Below are 24,553 nucleotides of genomic sequence, written 5' to 3'. Positions count from 1 at the left end.
GTCCATCAGCTGTAAGAGTGGAGGCACCAACAAAAAATGGGAAAACAATCAATTAATAAGTAAATAAATAACTCCCACTACTATATAACAGGAGTGAGAATTTGAAACCCACATGTTTAACTAAAAGTAAACTAAAGTTTTGCTATACATCAATGTGTTATTATACCACATTCAAAAACTCATACCTTCAAACCATTATAGGTGATAGATAGATAGATAGATAGATAGATAGATAGATAGATAGATAGATAGATAGATAGATAGATAGAAAGTACAGTGTATCACAAAAGTGAGTACACCCCTCACATTTCTGCAAATATTTCATTATATCTTTTCATGGGACAACACTATAGACATGAAACTTGGATATAACTTAGAGTAGTCAGTGTACAGCTTGTATAGCAGTGTAGATTTACTGTCTTCTGAAAATAACTCAACACACAGCCATTAATGTCTAAATAGCTGGCAACATAAGTGAGTACACCCCACAGTGAACATGTCCAAATTGTGCCCAAATGTGTCGTTGTCCCTCCATTGGTGTCATGTGTCAAGGTCCCAGGTGTAAATGGGGAGCAGGGCTGTTAAATTTGGTGTTTTGGGTACAATTCTCTCATACTGGCCACTGGATATTCAACATGGCACCTCATGGCAAAGAACTCTCTGAGGATGTGAGAAATAGAATTGTTGCTCTCCACAAAGATGGCCTGGGCTATAAGAAGATTGCTAACACCCTGAAACTGAGCTACAGCATGATGGCCAAGGTCATACAGCGGTTTTCCAGGACAGGTTCCACTCGGAACAGGCTTCACCAGGGTCGACCAAAGAAGTGGCTGCCAGCATTGCTGCAGAGGTTGAAGACGTGGGAGGTCAGCCTGTCAGTGCTCAGACCATACGCCGCACACTGCATCAACTCGGTCTGCATGGTCGTCATCCCAGAAGGAAGCTGACGCACAAGAAAGCCCGCAAACAGTTTGCTGAAGACAAGCAGTCCAAGAACATGGATTACTGGAATGCCCTGTGGTCTGACGAGACCAAGATAAACTTGTTTGGCTTAGATGGTGTCCAGCATGTGTGGCGGCGCCCTGGTGAGAAGTACCAAGACAACTGTATCTTGCCTACAGTCAAGCATGGTGGTGGTAGCATCATGGTCTTGGGCTGCATGAGTGTTGCTGGCACTGGGGAGCTGCAGTTCATTGAGGGAAACATGAATTCCAACATGTACTGTGACATTCTGAAACAGAGCATGATCCCCTCCCTTCGAAAACTTAGCCTCATGGCAGTTTTCCAACAGGATAACGACCACAAACACAACCTCCAAGATGACAACTGCCTTGCTGAGGAAGCTGAAGGTAAAGGTGATGGACTAAACCCAATTGAGCACCTGTGGCGCATCCTCAAGTGGAAGGTGGAGGAGTTCAAGGTGTCTAACATCCACCAGCTCCGTGATGTCATCATGGAGGAGTGGAAGAGGATTCCAGTAGCAACCTGTGCAGCTCTGGTGAATTCCATGCCCAGGAGGGTTAAGGCAGTGCTGGATAATAATGGTGGTCACACAAAATATTGACACTTTGGGCATAATTTGGACATGTTCACTGTGGGGTGTACTCACTTATGTTGCCAGCCATTTAGACATTAATGGCTGTGTGTTGAGTTATTTTCAGAAGACAGTAAATCTACACTGCTATACAAGTTGTACACTGACTACTCTAAGTTATATCCAAGTTTTATTTCTATAGTGTTGTCCCATGAAAAGATATAATAAAATATTTGCAGAAATGTGAGGGGTGTACTCACTTTTGTGATACACTGTACATATAATCAGATGAGATATGTAATATGGAATATAATAAACTGTTTTAAGGTGTTGTTTGCAGTAAATATTAAGTGTAATGTAATGTAGGCTCCATAAACAGAGAATCAAAACAAACTCCATGAGTCTCTTCTGATAGTGGCTCAGTGTTTAATGATGTCCTGAACCAGTGAAGTGTTATACAGCGTGATCACTGCTGGTACAAACAATCTTCTGTGCAAGATATTTAAGGTAGGGTAGAACAATACTGTGGGTAAAAGACTCACTAACTAAAAGGGAGCAATCACAAACCCAAAAAGTGGCCAAAACAAAGTGACCAATACAAGACACAAAAACATCCACAGCCTGCAGTGGAGAAAGTGGATAGAACAGAGATAGTGCAAAACTGATAACAGATCAAGGCTAAGTAGGGCACACTCAGAACCAACCGGAACTGGCAATGCATCACAACACCTCAGTTGAGCAGATTTTCAGAGAAATAGCAGGTTTACCAACAGAGGAGCTGGCAAGTGTGAAAGAAAGAAACCATCATTTTAGAAAGACTTCCACATGAAGCGAATTAATGCTTATAAAAGAAAAAAAAAGACACATCAATTATGTGCACCATGATGTACAGAAGGACATGACTTTGAACTACTTCAGCAGCACCTTGTTACATTAACCGCTAAATGTCATATTGTGCAAAAATACATCTCCTTATGTAATAAAACACCTTTCACCTCTGAGTGGCATCAGAGACACAGAGTGCATGAGCTTGACTGGCTTGCCTGCAGTCCATATTTGTCTCCTATTGACAATGTATGGTGCATCAGGTACTGCAACATCAAATTCAAACTTTGTTTATATGTATTTGCTAAATACAAACAGTTTGGTCAGTAACATATTTATGTATGGTAGAACAATGCTGTGGCTATAAAAGCCACCAACAAACAGGGGGCAATCACAAATAAAAAAGGTGGCCAAAACAAAACAAAGTAACCAGTAATAGACACAAAAACATCTGCAGCCTGCAGTGGAGAAAGTGGATAGAACAGGGATAGTGCAGAACTGAGAACTGATTAAGGGTAGATAGGGCACCCCCTGAACCAACCAGGACTAACAATGCACAATCAGCACTACAACAACTGGACTGAGCAGATTTTTTTTTGAGAAATAGCAGGTTTACCAACAGAGGAGCTGGCAAGTGTGAAAGAAAGAAATCACAATTTTTAGAAAGACTTCTACATAAAGACAATTAATGCTTACAAGGAGTAGGTGATTGTCAATTAGGAGAAACAGACACATCAATCATGTGCACCCTTGCACCCCCTCTGCTGTCTAGCAAATGGCAATACAGAATGACATGATTCCTAACATGGGTCACTGCTGAACTACTTCAGCAGCACCTTGTTACATTACCTTTTTCTGCACATGTTACAACAGAGTGGCATCAGATACTCAGAGTGCATGAGCTTGACTGGCCTGCCTGCAGTCTCCTATTGACATTGTATGGTTCATTATGAAAAAAGAATCAGATAACAGTGACCACAGACTGTTGAGAAGCTGAAGTCTTGTATCTAGCAAGAATTTTGCATTTAAAAAAAACGTCCAGTCTATTCCAGAAATGGAGTTTATACACTATGGGTTACCAGATCTGCACTGGTAAAACAAATGGTAAAAAACCAACACACACAGTGCTTACACATTCACTAAAAACCTCTTGCCTGAAGACATGCCATCCTCTCAGCCACACATGGCATTTATGTTCATATCCCTACATTAATCATCTACAAATCTTTTATTTAAAGAGACAGATGTGACATTTATGACCACTGTTGGCCACTTAAAAACACATCAGGATCATACAGAGTAAAACATGTTATTATTCCTGACAGCACAATGGCAATTGCAGAATGTCATTTTGGGTAAAGTGTATAAGAATGAGAGAGTAGATGACAGAACTGATGAGTAAAATCGTGGTGGAGTGCTGCTTAAAAAAGGTCAGTCCAGATTCATGACCATTACTGTTCACTTTTTACAAAGCTGAGTGAAATCTGTTGCCAGCTTTATAAAAATAACTTTCCCTTAAGGTTCCCCTAATGTCTTTCTGTTAGGTCACATTACATGCTCTCATTATGCACTAACATAAGATTTTTTTATTCACTCTATATATAGGATATACACCAACCAGGCATAACATTATGAGCACTGACAGGTGAAGTGAATAACACTGATTATCTCTTCATCACAGCACCTGTTAGTGGGTGGGATATATTAGGCAGCAAGTGAACATTTTATCCTCAAAGTTGATGTTAGAAGCAGGAAAAATGGGCAAGCGTGAGGATTTGAGGAAGTTTGACAAGGGCCAAATCGTGATGGCTAGACGACTGGGTCAGAGCATCTACAAAACTGCAGCTCTTTGGGGTGTTCCCAGTCTGCAGTGGTCAGTATCTATCAAAAGTGGTCCAAGGAAGGAACAGAGGTAAACCGTGACAGGGTCATGGGCGGCCAAGACTCATTAATGACGTGGAGAGCGAAGGCTGGCCCGTGTGATCTAATCCAACGGACAAGCTACTGTAGCTCAAATTGCTGAAGAAGTTAATGCTGGTTCTGATAGAAAGGTGTCAGAATACACAGTGCATTACAGTTTGTTGCGGATGGGGCCGCATACCACCTACCTAAGCATTGTTGCAGACCTTGTACACCCTTTCATGGAAACGGTATTCCCTGATGGCTGTGGCCTCTTTCAGCAGGATAATGCTCCCTGCCACAAAGCAAAAATGCTTCAGAAATGGTTTAAGGAGCACAACAACGAGTTTGAGGTGTTGACTTGGCCTCCAAATTCCCCAGATCTTAATCCAATCGAGCATCTGTGGGATGTGCTGGACAAACAAGTCCGATCCATGGAGGCCCCACCTCACAACTTACAGGAGTTAAAGGATCTGCTGCTAACATCTTGGTGCCAGATACTACAGCACACCTTCAGGGGTCTAGTGAAGTCCATGCCTCGACGGGCCAGGGGTGTTTTGGCAGCAAAAGTGCGACCAACACAAATTAGGAAGGTGGTCATAATTTTATGCCTGATAGGTGAATAGTACTGTGCAAAAGTCTTGCTGTCTGTGAATCTAACACTGAGCAGAACAATGTTGACAACAAACATCTATAACATTTCCTAATATAATGTTACTTTGATACACAATTACAAAATGATATATGTTGTCTGCATCCCTCACTCTTCTTCCACTGTCCCTTGTGAACAGCTCAGCTTGCGGTAAGCTGCACTCTTTCTCATGAACTTTAGACCATTGTCAAAATATATCCTGTTTCTCATATATATTAGTACAGGGATTGCGTTTTTTTAAACTCCTATCACCAGTGGACCCAGATTGAGTTTTACTGTAGAGTGATACAGTGAAAATAAGAACTGCTTGCTCATTCGTTCATTTATTGTTTGTTTTACCACTGCTTTATTCTGGTCAGGGTCACAGTGGGTGCAATCCACCAGGCGAAAGTAAGGAAACACCCCAGACAGGTCGTCACTCCATCACATGGCAACACACACACACAATCACACATTTAAACTTAGGGCAATTTTGTATCTACAATAACCCTGACTGCATGTCTTTGGAATGTGTGAGAAAACAGGAGCACCCAGAAGAAACCCACACAGAAGAACATGCAAACTCCAAATAGAAATGATCCAGATTGCTACTGTGAAACGACTTTGCTACCAACCAAGAATAAGAATGCCTTTATTTGTCATTTATAAATATATAGATGTACAGAACAATGAAATTCTTTCTTTGCATATTTCAGCTTGTTTGGAAATCAGAGTGCAGGGTCAGCCATTGTACGGATTAAGGGCCTTGCTCAAGGGCCCAACAGTGGCTGCATGGCAGAGCTGGGATTCAAACTCTTAACCTTTCAGTTAATAGCTCAAAGCTCTACCCACTAGGCCACTGTCTCTAAAAAGTGGTCCTGTTTTTATTTTATTTCCTTAATAATAATAATAATTATTATTAAATTATTACATTATATAATAATAATATTATTATTAATATAATCATTATTTTAGTGTTGTTGTTATTATTATTATTACTATCATTATATTTTAGAGTTATTATTTATATTATTAATATTATTATTATTTTAGTATTCTTCTTCTTATTATTAATTTTTTAGTGTTGTTTTTTATTATTATTGTTATTATTATTATTATTTTAGTGTTTTTATTATTAATATTATTATTATAGTAGTATTATTCTTATTATTTCAGTATTCTTCTTCTTCTTATTATTATTATTATTTTAGTGTTGTTTTTATTATTACTATTGTTATTATTTTAGTGTTATTACTATTAGTATTATTATTTTAGTGTTGTTACTAGTATAACTATTATTATTTTAGTGTTATTATTATTCATATTCTTATTCTTATTTTAGTATTATTATTCTTATTATTATTTTAGTCAGCCATTAAAATAATGGCTAATCTTCTTCTTCTTATTATTATTATTATTATTATTATAGTGTTATTATTATTATTATTATTTACTTAGATTTTACAATTCTAATGTACTGTATAATGTAAACAAATGCCACTGAAACAGAACGACACAGTGGCACAGTGTCTCTGTCTGTGATGGACTGTGGGCACAGCCGGGTGTTTCCTGCCCAATGAATCAGACCCACGCAACCCTGACCAGGATAAAGCAGTGGTAAAACAGACAATAAATGATTAAATAAATGAATTTACTGATGAAACATGATATATTACTCTCGTGTGTCCTGTTCATATATACAGAATTTGTAAGCAAATTAACTCTTCACTGCCAGTTGTAAATCAGACAGAAAATAAACATGGCTTTTATGGTATTACAACAAAATTAGTGATTAGATCAGCAGCTCTCAGTACTGGAATTATAACAAACACTAAAACATTTAGTAAGAGGTACAAATATTTTTAAAGCTTTATGAAGCATTAGTTAAATAATAATATAACTAATTATTATATCTTATATAAAAAACACTATAATTTAGTTTATTGCAGATAAGTCCATTTTTGCAGCTTCTGTCCTTGACGATATCCTTTGCAGACTGACCATCAGAATCCATTATCAGAATGGCCTGATCTGTACTGTGTATGATTTTCCAGCTAATCAAATGTCACCAGTCCCTCACAGAGGACAGGGCAGATCAATGCCACCCACAGTCCATCTGAACACTCCAACCAGGTAGGAAAACATACACAGAAAAACAACATCTCAAAAAAGTCAAGCCTTTTGATACAGTTCTAAAAATAAGGTGTGTTTTGAGTTACGGATTGAACTGTCTTGTTTTGAAAGAGGGGGTTTAGTTATGACACAGTAACGAGGGGGGGTTAGCTATGAGGTATTTAGATTGGATTCAGTTATAGTGTATTAAGAGCAGAATCCAGATTTGAAGGAATCCCCCTAAATCCCCTCTCTAATTTTATTATAACTAAACTCCTTTATTATATACTATAACTGAATCCAATCTAAATACCTCATAACTTACCCCCCCTCCCCAGCTTACTACATCATAATCAAACTACCTCTCTCAAAACAACACAACTCAACCCCTAACTCAAAACACATGGTCAAAAATACATCATAACTCAACACTTACCCTTAAAAATCATAAAGTGAACCCCCCTCTCAATGCATTTCATCATAACAAAACACCCTTTTGTGTTAGTCAAGTGTTAGTCTTGTTCATGTTCTTTGTTAGCAAGTGTTAGCTTAGCATAGGGTTTAGGATTGTTTAGGTTTATGTTTCTGGTGTTTAGATTAGCATTTAGCTTAGGGCATTTGTTAGTGTGTCTGGTCTTGTGCAACCTGTCTTGTGTCTTTTGTTATTATTAAATACGTTTTTTGTTAAGCATCTCTGCGTGTGTGTGTGTGTGTCCCTCTTGTACATAATACATAACTAAACTCCCTCTTTAATACATCATAACTAAACCCCCTCACTCAATACATTATAACTAAACCCCCTCATTTAATGCATCATAGCTAAACCCCCTTACTCAATACATCATAACTAAGCCCCCTCACTTAATGCATCATAACTAAACCCCCTCACTTAATACATCATAACTAAACCCCCTCACTCAATACATCATAACTAAACCCCCTCACTTAATGCATCATAACTAAACCCCATTACTCAATACATCATAACTAAACCCCCTCACTTAATGCATCATAACTAAACCCCATCACTCAATACATCATAACTAAACCCCCTCACTTAATGCATCATAACTAAACCCCCTCACTCAATACATCATAACTAAACCCCCTCACTTAATGCATCATAACTAACCCCCTCACTCAATACATCATAACTAAACCCCCTCTCAACACATTATAACTAACGCCCTCTTAACACATTATAACTAACCCCTCTCTCAATGCACTATAACTAAACCTACTCTCTCAATACATCATTACTAAACCCCCTTACTTAATGCATCATAACTAAACCCCCTCACTTAATGCATCATAACTAACCCCCTCACTCAATACATCATAACTAAACCCCCTTACTTAATGCATCATAACTAAACCCCCTCACTTAATGCATCATAACTAACCCCCTCACTCAATGCATCATAACTAAACCTACTTACTCAATAAATCATAACTAAACCTGGCTCAAATTGTGAAAGAGTGGTTCAGGGAGCATCATTTTCACACATGGATTGGCCACCACAGAGTCCAGACCTGAACCCCATTGAGAATCTTTGGGATGTGCTGGAGAAGACTGCGCAGTGGCCAAATCTCCCATCATCAATACAAGATCTTGGGGAAAAATTAATGCAACTCTGGACAGAAATAAATGTTGTGACATTGCAGAAGCTTGTGGAAACGGTGCCACAGCGAATGCGTGCCGTAATCAAAGCTAAAGGCGGTCCAATATATATATATATAAAGAAATTAAAGCAGAAGGTGTGATCTATTATGGGAAAAAAACAAATAGAGTTTCTATTAAAGTGAACAAAGCAAGTAAGACTGTATGGATCCACAATGTGTTGATATGCAAGAAAGCAGAGGTACATTTTTATTTCATTACACGCACACGCACACGCACGCACACACACACACACACACACACACACTAAAACATCTCTGCTTGACCGATTCTCTTCTGACACCCTGAGGAAGAAAGAGATGAACAAAGGCAAGGATGAAATTTAAGAAAATAATAAAAAAAAACCTGAAAGAGGAAAAGGATCGAATGTGACATTCTGGGGTAACAGGGGACAAAAGCAGACAGAGCGTGAAGTGATGGAGCTCGAGATAAAGAACACAAGTGATGAATAACAATACTGACAAGCTCTTATTTAAGAGGCGGACTGTGTTGTACATATACGTGGATGTATAGGTGCACAGAAATGGTATTCGCAATTGAGAATTTGTCCATTAATTTCTTTAAACCAAACCTTACTAAATACAACTACCTGTAGGTACCTGTGTAGAAAAGCACACACGCTATTAACAGAAGATTAATGAGTAATGAACAAGTCCCTACTGCAGGTTACTCTTTGCTTGAGTATTCGAAATGTGAGCCCCACCCTTACATCATTCATGTATTTTTTACCTAAATACATGCTTTTTTATTATAGCACGAAGGCATGGGTTATGTACAATTCAGTATATTTTTGTTATGTATGATTATGTATCATATGTACTGTATATAGAATAGGACACATTTACCATGACAACATTATTAGTTCACCAAAGCAGATGTGCAGTCTTTTTAACCATGTATGGAAAAAAGCTAACTCATTCATTCATTCATTCATTTTCATATTTTATAACTGCTTTATTCTGATCATGGTCATGGTGGGTCTGGTTTCCTCAGAATCACCGGACACAAAGCCGTAATACACCCTCGGCCTCCCGAATCCCCTACAACAGGGGTGGCCAATACGTTGATCGTGAACTACCAATCGATCGCACAGTACACACTGGTAGACCGTGCTCCATTCAAACAGGTCAACGTGATTGACATGAAATGTGGCTACCGTTACCATAGCTACGTTTTTATTCATCAGTAGTCAGTTTGTGCCATTTTTGCATTTTTCCTTTTGTAATTGGACAGAAACGCTGCAAAGACGGCTGTTTCATTCATAAGTGGAAGAAGGTGATGGAGAATATTCAAATATGTGCCACATGTTTGACAGCATTTTTGGATCAACCTACTTGTGTGAATCAGCCTTTTCCCATGAAAATAATTTCGTTTACATATCAATCCACGCTTACTGATAAACACTTGGAAGCTGCTTAAAAATTGCCATCAGTAGCTACTGTACAGACTACATAAACCTGGCTGAAAACATTTAGTGCAAATCATCAGAATAAGGTAAGTGTGATTTTTCACTTGCTTGCCCTGTAATGCTGAATATCAGTAGCTTTAAAAATACCAGTGTGAATATATTTAAATTAAAGCTACTTTGTGAAACCTTTAAAAATGCAGAGATTTATAAACCTGATGAGGCCAACCTTAAAAAGTAGATCGTGATGACCTGTCTGTGTACCATCTGTAGTGGGTTAGTGTAATTTACCACTGCGCCACCAAAGCAAAAAAGAAAAGCTAAAGCAAATAAAATAAATTTATCATAAATGCCATAACTTTATCTACAACAAACGAAAAAAACAAAAACATTTACACTGCTGCTTAGCCCAGGATGTTTCCTTTAAAACACACAAATTTTTAGATATTTATATTGTTCCATTTATTTTCACAGGCACTAAGTTATAATGATGTATTAACATAACATACATTAAAGTTTTCAGGTAAGATGAGAAAATCTGAAGAAAATAATTATAAGTTACTGTGCATTGCATATCATATAAACATTTATTTTGGAGGGGGAGTTGTAGAATACATTTTGTTTACAAATATAGATCATTTTTTGCAACAATTATTTCATGTCTTTTTTTATCCCTCTTTTTTCTAAATAATGTATTTAAATACCTGTTTAATGCTTTAAAACTAAAACAGTATTTAAATCACATTAATCTGTCAATGCTATGGTTACAGTTTTTATTAGTTAATTGCAGTAATATATTTTCACTAGAGAGGTCTATAAATCTCTGCATTTTTAAAGGTTTCAAAAATCAGCTTTAATTTAAATATATTCCTGTTGGTATTTTTAAAGGGGTTGGGGCAGTTTTGTTGGCACACTGTTCACAAACCCTGTTGAACAAAACTAAAATTGTGATTTGTATTGTGTATTGTATTTTTTTTTTACTTTATCATCCAGATATCACGGCATTGAGAATTATTTATTTATTTATTCATTTATTTATTTAATTATTTATTTATTTTATTTGTAAATAAAAATGTGTAGGTCAAAAATCTCATAAAGAAAATTGTGATTTGTATTATGTTTTGTATGTTTTTTTTTACTTTATCATTCAGATATCATGGCATTGAAAATTAGTTATTTATTTATTTATTTATTTTATTTGTGAATAAAAATGTCTAGGTCAAAAATCTCACAAAGAAAACTGTGTTTTGTATGTTTTTTTTTACTTCATCATCCAGATATCATGGCATTGAGAATTATTTATTTATTTGTTTGTTTATTTATTAATTTTATTATTTATTTTATTTGTGAATTAATTTAAATGAACTTCACAAAGAACTTTTCTCTGTTTTACTTTTTTAGTTATTTATTGTTATTGCCTGGGGTGTAATGGGGTGTCCATAGTGGGATAGTACCTCTAGTAAGGGGGGGCTTGCCATGTCCGTTTAGGACAGCCCGTCCTCTACTGGTTCCCATATGGCACTCAGCTCTCACCAGTGGCTCCTCGAAGCTGTTAGCATGTGACAGCGGCCACACCCCGGGCAACGGCTTTGGCAGGCCGGCAGAATCTGGTGAGGGTTCTTAACCCTTGGTGAGATAGGGTTTGTCTGCCCTAGCATGCGAAGACTGGACCCGGCGGACTGAGCGGAAAAGATCATTTGATCCAACGGTCAGGAAGGTGGTGACAGCAGGTGTTGTGGAGCACCAAGAGCACAGCAAGACACGAAAGGTATTGTGGTCATCCGCTACAGCCAAAGAAGTCTCTAGTTGTGACGATTCTTCGTACCACTGGAAATCGACTTCCCAGGCCGAGAGAGTGGGATCGTCGGTGTGCAACGACCCTCCCACTATAAATAACTTCCCGCACAGGTATCTTATGTGCTCCTTAAAGTCCTGCGGCGATGGGGAAGGGGCAAAGTAACAGGTGAAGGTAATCACTGGAAGTTGTAGTTCCAACCCTGCACGTAGGCGGCCTGGAGGTAAGAGCCGCTCTCTTCATGACCCCGGGACAACTGAGGAGTTCGGTGTTTCCCCAGGTGACTGAGCAGTCCTGTTCAGGATAGCACTGCTCACCCTCACAAGAGGGAGGAGACTAGAAAAGGTGTCTCAAACATTGCTTGTCCCCTCTACTCACTGGCCAGTTCACCGCGGCTGGCAGTGTTACCCTTCCTGCAGTCGAAACATAAAGAAAAGCAAAAGGTTGATTTCCGGAGCATGGAACATTCGAACACTCATGGACAGGAAAACTTCAACAAGACCTGAGAGGAGAACAGCCCTCATTGCAAAATAACTATCACGCTACAGCATCGATATCGCCGCACTCAGTGAAACTAGGCTGGCAGATGAGGGATCTGTTGCTGAGCCTAAAGGCGGCTACACTTTCTTCTGGAAAGGCAAAGCCCAAGAGGAAGAAAGAATTCATGGTATAGGTTTAGCCATAAAGTCATCGCTCCTCAAGCAGTTACCAGACCTCCCTTCTGCCATCAGTGAACGACTGATGAGACTCCGCTTCCCACTTAGTGCCTCACGGCATGTCACGGTCATAAGTGCTTATGCTCCAACACTGACCAGCAGTGCTGAAGCGAAAGAGACCTTCTACGAGGATCTGAATAACCTCGTGAAGGCTGTACCCCCTGGAGATACGTTCCTACTGCTGGGCGACTTTAACGCTAGAGTCGGCACCGATTACTTGAACTGGAAAGATGTGCTGGGACCACATGGTGTAGGCAATATGAATTCCAATGGCCTGCTGCTCCTGAGCCTCTGTGCAGATAATAACTTGACAATCACCAACACCCTGTTTCGGCAAGCTGACAAGTACAAATCAACTTGGATGCATCCGAGGTCCAAGCAATGGCACTTGATCGACTATGTTATCTGCCGCAAACGTGATGCTAGAGACTTCAGGATCACTAGGGCCATGCGAGGGGCAGAATGCTGGACAGATCACTGTTTGGTCAGGTCAGTTGTCAAGCTTTGCATAGCTCCTACACATTGGAAGAAGCCCAAGCTTGTTCGGCCATCATTTAACATTGCCAAGCTCAACTATCTAAGGCACCGAGACCACTTTGCGAACAGCCTCGATGACAAGCTGACCTCTCATGGACCACTCACTGGGAGCCCGACTAAAAAATGGGACCAGTTCAGCACAATGGTGAAAGAGACAGCCCAGTCAATACTCGGCCAAAAAAAGAGAGTGCACCAGGACTGGTTTGATGAGAACGACGAAGCCATCACCCAGCTCCTGGCTGAGGGGCAGAAGGCATTCATAATCTGGCAAAATGATATCTCCTCCCCCTCGAAGCGTGACTGCTTCAAACATCTTCAGTCCCGTGCCCAAACCGCCCTACGCCACATGCAGGACGAGTGGTGGAAGCGGAAAGCAGACGAAGTCCAGCTGTATGCTGACACTAAGAACTCGAGGATGCTCTTCAGCACCATCAAGGCAGTATATGGACCACCTCGACCAAACACCGCCCCTCTTCTGTCAACGAATGGCATGCTGCTGAAAGAGAAGAAGGCTATAAATGAAAGATGGAGGGAACACTTCAGCACCCTTCTCAACAGACCCTCCACTGTCAGCAACGAAGCCCTGGACCAGATCCCTCAGAGACCCACACTAGACAACCTCGACCTCCTCCCTAGTCTGGAAGAGATCCCAAAAGCCATCAAGCAGACTAGTTTAGAAAAAGCCCCTGGCCAGGATGGGATCCCTGCAGAAATATATAAGACTGCGGGGCCAGTGGCTCTGGACGCCTTCCGCAACCTCCTCTGTAGCATATGGGAGGAAGAGGACATGCCCCAGGAGTTCAGAGATGCCACAATTGTCTCCCTTCACAAAAACAAAGGTAGTAAATCTGACTGTGGCAACTACAGAGGCATATCTCTCCTGTCTACTGCTGGCAAGATTTTGGCACGTGTCATCCTTAATCGCCTGATCTCCAATATCTCTGAGGTGAATCTACCAGAATCCCAGTGTGGTTTCCGTCCAGGCCGAAGCACAACTGACATGATCTTTGTAGTTCGTCAGCTTCAAGAGAAGTGCAGAGAACAAAATCTGGACCTGTATGCAGTCTTCATCGACCTGACCAAGGCGTTTGATACTGTCAACAGAGAGGCCCTGTGGAAAGTTCTTTATAAACTTGGCTGTCCCAGAAAGTTCGTGACCTTGATCCGCCTGTTTCATGACAACATGACTGGCCTGGTCCTTTCTGGAGGAGAAGTGTCTGAGCCCTTTGCGATCGCCAATGGTGTGAAGCAAGGGTGTGTTCTAGCCCCAGTGCTTTTCAATCTCTTCTTTGCCTGTGTTCTTAACCAGGCTCTCGGAGACATAGAAGATGGAGTATACATCAGGTATAGGCTGGACGGGTCTCTTTTCGACCTCCGTCGTCTAAGTGCAAAAACCAAGACAGTCGAGAAATTGATCTTGGAAGCACTATTCGCCGATGACTGTGCACTTATGGCACACACGGAATCTGCCCTCCAACTCATTGTCAACAAGTTTGCTGAGGCATCCCACTTGTTCGGCCTTACCATCAGCCTCGGGAAAACAGAAGTGTTATTCCAGCCCAGCCCTTCCTCAACAGACTTAACAGCCTGCCGTCCATCCATCTCCATCAAGGGAACAGAGCTGAAGACTGTGGAGGAATTCAGGTACCTCGGCAGTGTCATCTCCAGTGATGGCTCCCTTGACAAAGAGATCAATGCCAGGATCTGCAAGGCAAGCCAAGCCCTGGGTAGACTGCGAGTGCGCGTGTTGAATCAACACAACATCCGGCAGTCCACCAAACTCAAGCTCTACAAGTCAGTTGTTCTCACCAGCCTCCTCTACGGATGTGAGACTTGGACCTTGTACAGAAGGCACCTTAAACTGCTGGAGCACTTTCACATGCGGAGCTTGCGCTCAATCATGGGCATTAAATGGCAGGATAGGATCGCAAATGTTGAGGTCCTAGACCGTGCAGAGACCACCAGCATTGAAGCTATGATCCTGAAGGCCCAACTCAGATGGACGGGGCATGTCATCCGGATGGACAGTAACAGAATCCCAAAGCAACTCCTCTTTGGTGAGCTCTGTAAAGGAAAGAGAAAGCGAGGCAGGCCGTTGAAACGCTTTAAGGACTGCATCAAGGCCAGCATTGCCCACACTGGAATAGCCCCCAAGCAGCTTGAGGAGCGCGCACTGGACTGAACTGGGTGGCACACCCTGACGCTCAAAGCAACAGAGATATTTGAGGACAAACGACGTGCCAGCATCTCTGAGGCACGTGCAAAAAAGAAAGCAGTAGCACTGAAATCTCCAGGCCAGTTTCCCTGCCCCCAATGCGGACGTCTTTGTCGTTCCCGCGTTGGACTCTATAGCCACCTTCGAGCCCACCCCTGCACATAGATGTCATTGTCGAACTCGACGGACCACCTAGGTTATTGCCTAGTTGCAATTTTTCATAGTAATCAAGCGAGACTTGTTTAAACATAAAACCAAAATAAAAGCCAACCTTTCAGAGGCTGACTTTTTAGGTCACATAACAAGGTGCTCCATCAACCAACTCCCCTAACACCCCGACTAAACAATAACAGCATAATAGCTCTTTCTTTCATGCAAGCTGAAGTTTGCGGTACACAGCGTTCAGCACCAGGGACAGCTACACTAGAACTGATCCTGGTGTGTAATTGCATACTAACAACTGCCCGTGTCTGCATTACACAGATGTTCAGATATAACTTCACAGAATCTTCACAGTATCTCCAAACAACACAAACAGTGTGATTACTTAGCATGTAAAATGTATTCATTATATTTTTATACAGTACAAGAGAGGCCAGAGCAGACTCTGTTTGCTGAGGAGGCTCCGGTCTTTTGGAACACAGGGGGCCCTTCTCAACTATTTTTTTTACTCATTGGTGGTATCTATGGAGTTTGCTGGTGTAGCGGCATTAGAAAGAAACTGGATAAACTGATCAGGAAGGCGAGTTCTGTCCTGGACTGCACCCTGGACTCAGTGGAGGCAGTGGGGGAGAGAAGGATGATGGCCAAGCTTTCATCCTTAATGGAGACCACTGCTCACCCACTGTATGAGACAGTGGCAGCACTGGGCAGCTCCTTCAGCGACAGGCTTTTTTTAAAGCAGCATTGCTCAAAAGAGAGATACCACAGCTCCTCTCTTCTATTGTCAAATTTTACAACCAGCACTGCCCCAAACACAGACAATCACCATCATAATAATTATATGGTTTTTATCTCTGCACTCATTTAAAGCAAACTTGAAGCACTTTCCCACACGGAGAGCCACGCACTGATCTCCGCGGCCCCCGAACTCGGGAGTTCAAAATCTCAGCATTGGTGTGCTAGCGGAATATCGTGCTGCGTCACCTGGGTGCCTCATTTATATTTTTTATGTATAAACACTGTTGCTGTAACATTGTAAATTTCCCCCAGTGGGATAATAAAAGGCTATCTTATCTTACATCAATTATAAATATTAAACATCTGCATTGTTGGCCGCTCATGTGGTGCAGCGATAAAACACGCTAGCACACCAGAGCTGGGATTTCAAATACATCGTATCAAATCTAAGCTCTGCCATCTGGCTGGGCTGGGCGGCCACATGAACAACGATTGGCTGTTGTTCAGGGTGAGACAAGCCGGACCAGGGTTCCTCATAACTGGTGCAATTACCACCTCTGTTGGTTGACTGATAGCACCTACGCAGAGTCGATGAATAATGTACCAGCAACAATCACGCTGTATAACACTTTACTACAGACATCATCAAACACTGAGTTACTATCAGGATAGACTCATGGAGCATGATCTAGCACTCTGTTTATAAAGACTATACTACACATCTGTTAATATTTACTGCAATGAACATTTTACAGTTTAGTATATTACGTATTACATATCTCATCTAACAATATTTACTGCCAGGATACTTTTAAAGTTTTTATATTACATACTTCATTTTTATATTTATTTAATTACATAGTGTGTACAACATTACTTGTGTACTTTAATACTTTGTACTTTAATACTTGTGTACTTTAATACTTTTGCTTTAATGTACTGTATCTTGAGCTGCTGTAATAGATAGTTAGATCACTTTATTAATTCCAGAGGGAAAGTCAAATAACAGACTTTTCCTATGGGTGTAATAAAGTTATCTATCTACAGTATCTATCTGTTACAGCAGCTCAAGATACAGTACATTAAAGCAAAAGTATTAAAGTACACAAGTATTAAAGTACAAAGTATTAAAGTACACAAGTAATGTTGTACACACTATCTATCTATCTATCTATCTATCTATCTATCTATCTATCTATCTATCTATCTATCTATCTATCTATCATCTATCTATCATCTATCTATCTATCTATCTATCTATCTATCTATCTATCTATCTATCTATCTATCTATCTATCTATCTATCTATCATCTATCTATCTATCTATCCAATTCTGATCAGGGTGTGTCCCTCCGTACACAAGGCTGATCCGCATATGAACTCGCCTCATGCAGGTGAAAAGAGGCAGTCAGTACTGCACACGTGTCAGAGGGGGCGTGTGTCAGTTGCAAAGTTCCTCAGTCAGCAGTGGAGGGTTGTATTGGTAGAGATGAAGTGTAACACAATCAGGGTAATTGGATACGACTGGATTAGGGGAGAAAATTGTAACTGTAAATTTCGTAGTTTGGTAATTGTTCAGTTTACACTACTGTTAATTATATCAGATGGCAATAATGAATAATGTTTCACAAAAATAATTATTGCCATTTATCTAGTAAAAATTTGACAGGACTTTGGCAGGAATTTGACAGTTTCTGGTTTTTATTGTGAGATAACTGACTCATTATAAAACGGGCCAATTAAGGATAAAATAAATAAATAAATAAGCCACTGCCCAGCAGCTCAGTTGAATTGTCAAACTAAATCCTTATGCTCACTTTAATTTAGCTCTTAATGATTTTTTAAGCTAAGCAAGTAAAGATGACTTCACAAGATCAGCTTAGTTTATTATCATTAATTACTTAGCTCAGGAGCCACGTCAAATACTGCAGAGTCTCACTGTCTCATTTATTTCTATCTCATGTCTTTTACTCTCGCTCTTGTAGCTACACCGCTGTCAAACACCTAACACCAGATACATACTTATAGAGGTCAGAGATTCCTCTTAAATCCAACTGGGCTATACATTTATAATGGCATCGGATATGGGGTGGATCTCTTGAAATGTATCAGAACACAGCACACACATTAAAGCCCTGGAGAAAGCCCAGCATGATGTGTTTCCATGCCTGCGTGTGTCAGTGGGAGATTCCTGAAAATCAATTCCACATCGGTGCAGTTTTTCACTAACTTTTCTTTTATCTGAGAGAAAAGTGGCCTCGGGGGAGGTAGTCAAGGAGCAGCACAAGCTGAAATCTTTAGAAGCGTAAACAACATGAATCAAACCCAAATTTAGACGGTTTCTACAAATCTAAACTGAGCTTACTGCAGCAGTTTGCCAGGAGATAATTTCCATTTAAAATACTGAAAACTTTAATAAAATAAATAATCCAAAAATACAGCTCATGCATATGGTATTAGAAGCATGCAGACGGTCCAGGGTTTGAATCTCAGATGAAGCGGTTGGGGACCTTTCTCTGTGGAGTTTGCATGTTCTCCCCATGTATGTGTGTGTCTTTTTTATTTTAGAACTTTTATGTGTTTGGTATGTTCATACTTACAATGGAAATTTTTTTAACTCCATCATGTTTTTGATTATAATATCTGGATCAAATCCACCTTCTTAAAAAATAAGACTTAAGAACATCTGACCTTTACTTTAAATGAATGGACTTTTACAAATATGCTTACTTGTTTGCATGGCAAAGGAAATACTGAAATGCATGAGATCAAAGATTGTACTTTTTACTCAAATTGTTATGCTGATTATATGATTTGTAATGAAAAGCACTGTGTTAAATGTATTAAATATGTTAAAGAGAAGTATATTTACTAGCAGTCTAAGAATGTCCTGTTATATTCTGTCAAAAACAAAGAAAAAAAATCTGATGTTGCAAATCAAAATGTATAAAAAATAAAATAAATAAATAAACAGATTTCTTATTTTACCTGTTATATTGTTATATTGTGCAAAAACAATATAAAAAAAAACAATGTTGCAAGTAAAAAATGTACAAATAATAAATAAATAAATGAATAAATGAAAAAAAAAAGAAAAATTAAAAATGAATAAAAAATAAATAAATGAAAAAATGATTGAAAAATAAATAATAAAATTAATAAATAAACAAAGTTCCTATTTGACCTGTTATATTGTTATATTGTGCCAAAAAAAAAAAAAAATAATGTTACAAGTAAAAAAATGTATAAAAAATAAAATAAATAAATGAATGAATAAATAAACAGATTTTCTATTTGACCTCTTATGTTGTTATATTGTGCACAAAACAAAGAAAAAAATCTAATGTTGCAAGTAGAAAATGTAAATATAATAAAATACATTAATAAATAAATTAACAGATTTAATATTTGACCTGATTTATATTGTTATATTTTGTTAAAAACAAAGAAAAAATCTGATGTTGCAAGTAGAAATGTATAAAAAATAAAAAAAATAAATGAATAAATAAATCGATAAATAAACAGATTTCCTATTTGACTTGTTATATTGCTATATTGTGCAAAAAACAAAGAAAGAAGTCTAGTGTTGCAAGTAATAAAATGTATAAAAAATAAAATAAATAAATGAATAAATAACAAAGAACAAAGAAAAAAAACTTAATGTTGCAAGTAAAAAATGTTGCAAATGAAATGTATAAAAAATTTATAAAAATGTATAAAAAAAATAAAATAAATAAATGAATAAATAAATAAACAGTTTATATTTGACCTGTTATATTGTGCCAAAATAAAAAAAATCCAGTGTTGCAGGTAAACAATGTACAAAAAAAATAAATGAATACATAAATAAATAAACAGATTTTCTATTTGACCTTATTTGAGCTAATAAACTACAATATTATGTGAGTTACTTGTGTAGTCAAATATTCTGAACTGAAAAATAAATCCCAACTTGAAAGGTTTTGCTATGAGATGGTTTCGGGTGGTTTTGGACTACTGAGATTTTAGATTTGATAAATAGAAACTGTTGAACACAAGAAGTATAGAAAAGTTGCTAGCACAATAAATAAATAATGCTGTAACACTAGCTGCAATGATAATGTGGAGTTTTTTGACATTTTTGTGAGAACATGCAACTGTAAACTGGAGTGAGTGTGCACTTTAAAATATGAATGTGTGTCAGTGAGTGTTGGTTTAGAAAGTTTAGAAAGCTTGTTTCTTAAGCTTTACTTCCTCAATGTGTTTTTCTTCATTTCTTTAACAATAAGGAAGCCAGATGTATTTGTTTTATGCACTACTGACAAAGCCATATCTTCACATCAACATCCAAGCCAACCACATAAAACCAAGAAGCAAAAATTCTTCTGCAAAATGACCAAAACAAACGACTATACCCCTTCATGTAACCACTGCATGAAACCATTGTATGATATAAAGGTCAAGCCAATGCAGAAGTAAAGTAAATATAAACTCACGGTCGCTGCAGTATGAGCCTCCATAGGACGTCATGGTGCAGTCGCAAGAGAAGCCCTCCCACTGCTGCAGACACACCCCCTGATTATGACAGGAGTCCTCCGTACAGGTGGTGCTGGGTCCTACACACACACACACACACACACACACACACACACACACACTTCTAATCAGTGCTTACGTTTTTTTTTTTTTTTTTATAAACAGTTTTTAGCTCAGATCAACATAAGAAAGTCATAAAATTTGAGAAACCCAGTTCTCTAAATTGTATGCTGTCATGATAGGCATTCAGTGGAATATATCACTATATATCATTAATGGAACTCCACCTTAATTACTTCTTCAGCTTACATTCACTTAATTAGGTACAGCCTGTCTGTTGTTCTGTACGCTTCATTACCCTTCATACCTCATTAATCAATTAAAAGAGACCCCAATAGGACCCACATTGACACACTGATGGTAGTGTGTTTTAGTGGTATGTGTGTATTAGGTACCGCAGCATTGTTTGGATTTGTAAACACATATTTGTCAATGGTGGGAGGGGAACCGTTCTCCAACCTAAATATAAAGCCAACAGCATCTTGTGGAAAGAAGGGAAGAAGGAAATAACTACATTCAAGGACAATACACACACTACCATGTTACTGACAGTGTAATGACACTAAAGTGTATGCAAAGTGTACATATGTGCTAAAGTGCATTTTCTCCCGACTTTTTCCCGAGCATATCCAATTACCCAATTGCATTATGCTTCCTCTCTACTGATGCTGATCCCCGCCCTGGTTGAGGAGAACCTAAACTGACACCCTCCCCCTCCAACATGTGTGCAGTAGCCGATTACATCTTTTCACCTGCATAGGCGAGTTCATATATACTTTTATAAAAGTATTTATTTACTGTCACGAATGCAGCCCCTCTGTGCTCCCAGAGCTTGTGTATGTGCCACGCCCCGGTCTCTGGGAGCACATGGTTGAGAAGGTTTTTGTTTATGTCTATGCCTGCTCATTCTGAATGGTCTTCTGCTAATTATCCGCAGATGCACCTCATCTCAGGTAGTATGCTTATGGCATTTAAGAAGGCAGCTTTGGATCCTTTGGTGGAGACTATTTGGATTTTCCCCCAGCTTGTGGCTGTTGGTTAGTTTGCTTGGTATTGACTGTTTGGTTGTCTTGTTCATGTTCATGAGTATTACTGTTGTCCTGTTCATGGTATCTTGTCTTGTAGTCTGATTAATGTTTCTTGTATAGTGATTACTGACTTGTCCCATGTTGTACTATAGTTCATGTTCTTTGTTAGCATGTGTTAGCTTAGCTTAGGGTTTAGGATTGCTTAGGTTCTTGTTTCTTGTGTTTAGATTATCATTAGCATTTTAGCTTTCAGCTTAGCAGTTAGCTTAGGTCATGTGTTCATGTGCCTGGTCTTGTGCAAGCCTGTCTTGTGTGTTTTGTTATTATCAAACTTAGGGGTGTGTGTCTGCCCCTCGTCTCTTGAATTAGCCCATTTGTTACATTTACATATGTCTGCTGTGACTTTTTCATATAATCCAATACCACCTAAGACCAGTGTACGATTGTATAATATCAATTATTCTTTATAGAAAAGTCTGGGATTGTCACACACAAGTCACATAAAATCCAATATTCCCCCATCCAAGTGGCTGGATGAGCATAGCTTAATCCCCCCTTCAGATGCTCTGTGAAAGAAATGACAGCACTGGTTTTAAGAGGATGAGTAGAGGTAATAAGCTTGGCTTGGCAGAGGTAGACAGAGGTAAAACCGAAATGAGATTCAAGGCTCTGTGGGGAAATCATAGCCGAGCACAGCAGATTAGTGCTGCGCTGCTTAAAAAAACAACCCCCCATCAAAAGAAAGGCAAAACAACAACACAGCTTGAGCTAATATCACTAAATAAAGTCTGAGAGCAGAGCTGATTTCTTTGTTGAAAATATTCCTGCCCGCCCTATTATCAAAAGCCACCGGGAGGTTAAGATTGATTACTTTAGGCTGCAGTAAGGGCGTTTTAGATGAGCTGCTAACATTATGTTTTAAATGAGTTCTGTTCATTTATGCTTCTTGTGTGCTTCTGATGGGAATTTTATAAGTATACAGAGACTGTTTTGTGTAGTTAGCTGCTTTTTGCTGACACAAGGGTCTCTGAGAACAAAACAAACACCACATCATCATTAACCAGTGCTGGTACAGAGCATTTTCTCTAGATAATAATGGTTTTTGAAAAGTTCAAAAACATTTACTTTGCTGCAGTTCCTGAAAGATTATATATACATGGATGTATGGGAAACCTGTTAATGTGTTCCATGCTCCCGTGGAACTGCATATATTACAGGCTTATGTAAAACAATGGGGTTGTTTTTGACACTTATACACTGAAACTAACACAAATATTACAAATCTATAAAAAAAAAACAATGAATCCTGCACTTTACCTTTATTTCTTTATTGTTTCCTTATGCTTCTTAATCATGGAGATGCTTGATCTTAGAATATTGTATTCAGTAAAGACGCATTCACATGAGAAGCGGCAAAACAGCTTTTGCTCTGAATGTGCAGTTATTTCCTATAGAGTGTGGCGGTGCACGAAACTTAATGTGATTTACTGTACTAAAACAACCAGCGAGGAATTTTTTTAGTGGAGAGAACTTATGAGCAGTAATAATTAAGAGAAGTTCAGTTTCTATGTGTCGTTCTTTTAATACATTAAGTCACGTTAAGCTTTTTTTTAACAAAGTGTTTTAGACTCCCGTAAAAGCTGATTCTCACCATTTCTTAGCACCCTGAGCTATAACACAAGTTTAAAAGTGAAACAGGAGAAAAATCCAGAAAAACACAGATACATGTGGAGCTTACAGAGTAAATTTGACGGTTATTCCACACAAACGCAGATTCGTCTCATATGCACACTTTGATGATGCTTCACTGCACCACTTAAGCCAAGTGCTGAACAAAGCAACTATTCATTATTAATTTGAAATGAAATACATTTAAAAAAAAAATTGGAATATGTTGAGTTTAAGGTAAACATTGCGTTTAATGGTACAAATTTCTTGACGAAGGGCATTGAGTTTTAAAGATTTTGAGTTTAGGGGACATTGAGTTACAAGATACCACTGTATTATACATTATATATGTAAAAGAATATACATTGCTGTGCGAAAGTATTTGTCCCCTTGCCAGTTTCTTCAGTTTTGTATATTTGTCACCCTTTTCAGTCACTTTTAATTTTAGACAAAGATATCTAAGTAAACTAGCCACACCCAGGCATGATTACTGCCAGACCTGTTTAATCACACACTTATTACTGTTTTACATTGATGATTATATGTTGTGAATAATTCCTTATCTTTACTATATTGAATAATCATCAAATCATAAAAATCAACAAATTAGCAAAAATAGAAGAAATTGGATCATATGTTTTCATAACAGTGTATCTGAACACTGAACACCAAGTTATTTGTGTTTTATGTTAAAAATATTATATGGCTAATAAGGGTTTTCTTAAATTCATTTTGAGTCACCTAAAAAAACTGCATTAAAGACATATTCATGAAAACAGTATTTCATACAAGAGTCCAGAAATCCACATTTTTGACCAATACATTGAAATATTTTCACCACAACTGTTTTTTTTTATTTTTTTTAGAGTTGTGTTACTGTTCCTCCAGAATTGCATAAAAAAAGAAAGGAACAGCAGTATTCTAGCACTGCATTCTAAGTCTAATGAAATTTAATATCTACATGTTATTTTAATATCATAATGGTTATACTGCATGTCCTACCTCTCCTGTGTATTAAGTTTTAATGTTAT

General features: G+C 38.5%; 1 protein-coding gene across 2 annotated transcripts in view; it reads right to left on the bottom strand.

Moving 5' to 3' along the window:
* Positions 1-24,553, bottom strand: part of nrxn2b (neurexin 2b) — an 810,738-nt gene that overhangs the window by 253,380 nt on the left and 532,805 nt on the right. For both annotated transcript variants that reach the window (XM_063008256.1, XM_063008257.1), the window contains one exon: positions 20,727-20,846. In XM_063008256.1, the coding sequence (XP_062864326.1) occupies positions 20,727-20,846 (120 nt within the window). The remainder of the gene's footprint in view (positions 1-20,726; positions 20,847-24,553) is intronic.

This window comes from Trichomycterus rosablanca, chromosome 14, assembly GCF_030014385.1.
Source record: "Trichomycterus rosablanca isolate fTriRos1 chromosome 14, fTriRos1.hap1, whole genome shotgun sequence".
NCBI lineage: Eukaryota > Metazoa > Chordata > Actinopteri > Siluriformes > Trichomycteridae > Trichomycterus > Trichomycterus rosablanca.
Note: the sequence above shows the minus strand (reverse complement) of the source record. Positions and strands in the feature narration are given on the sequence as shown.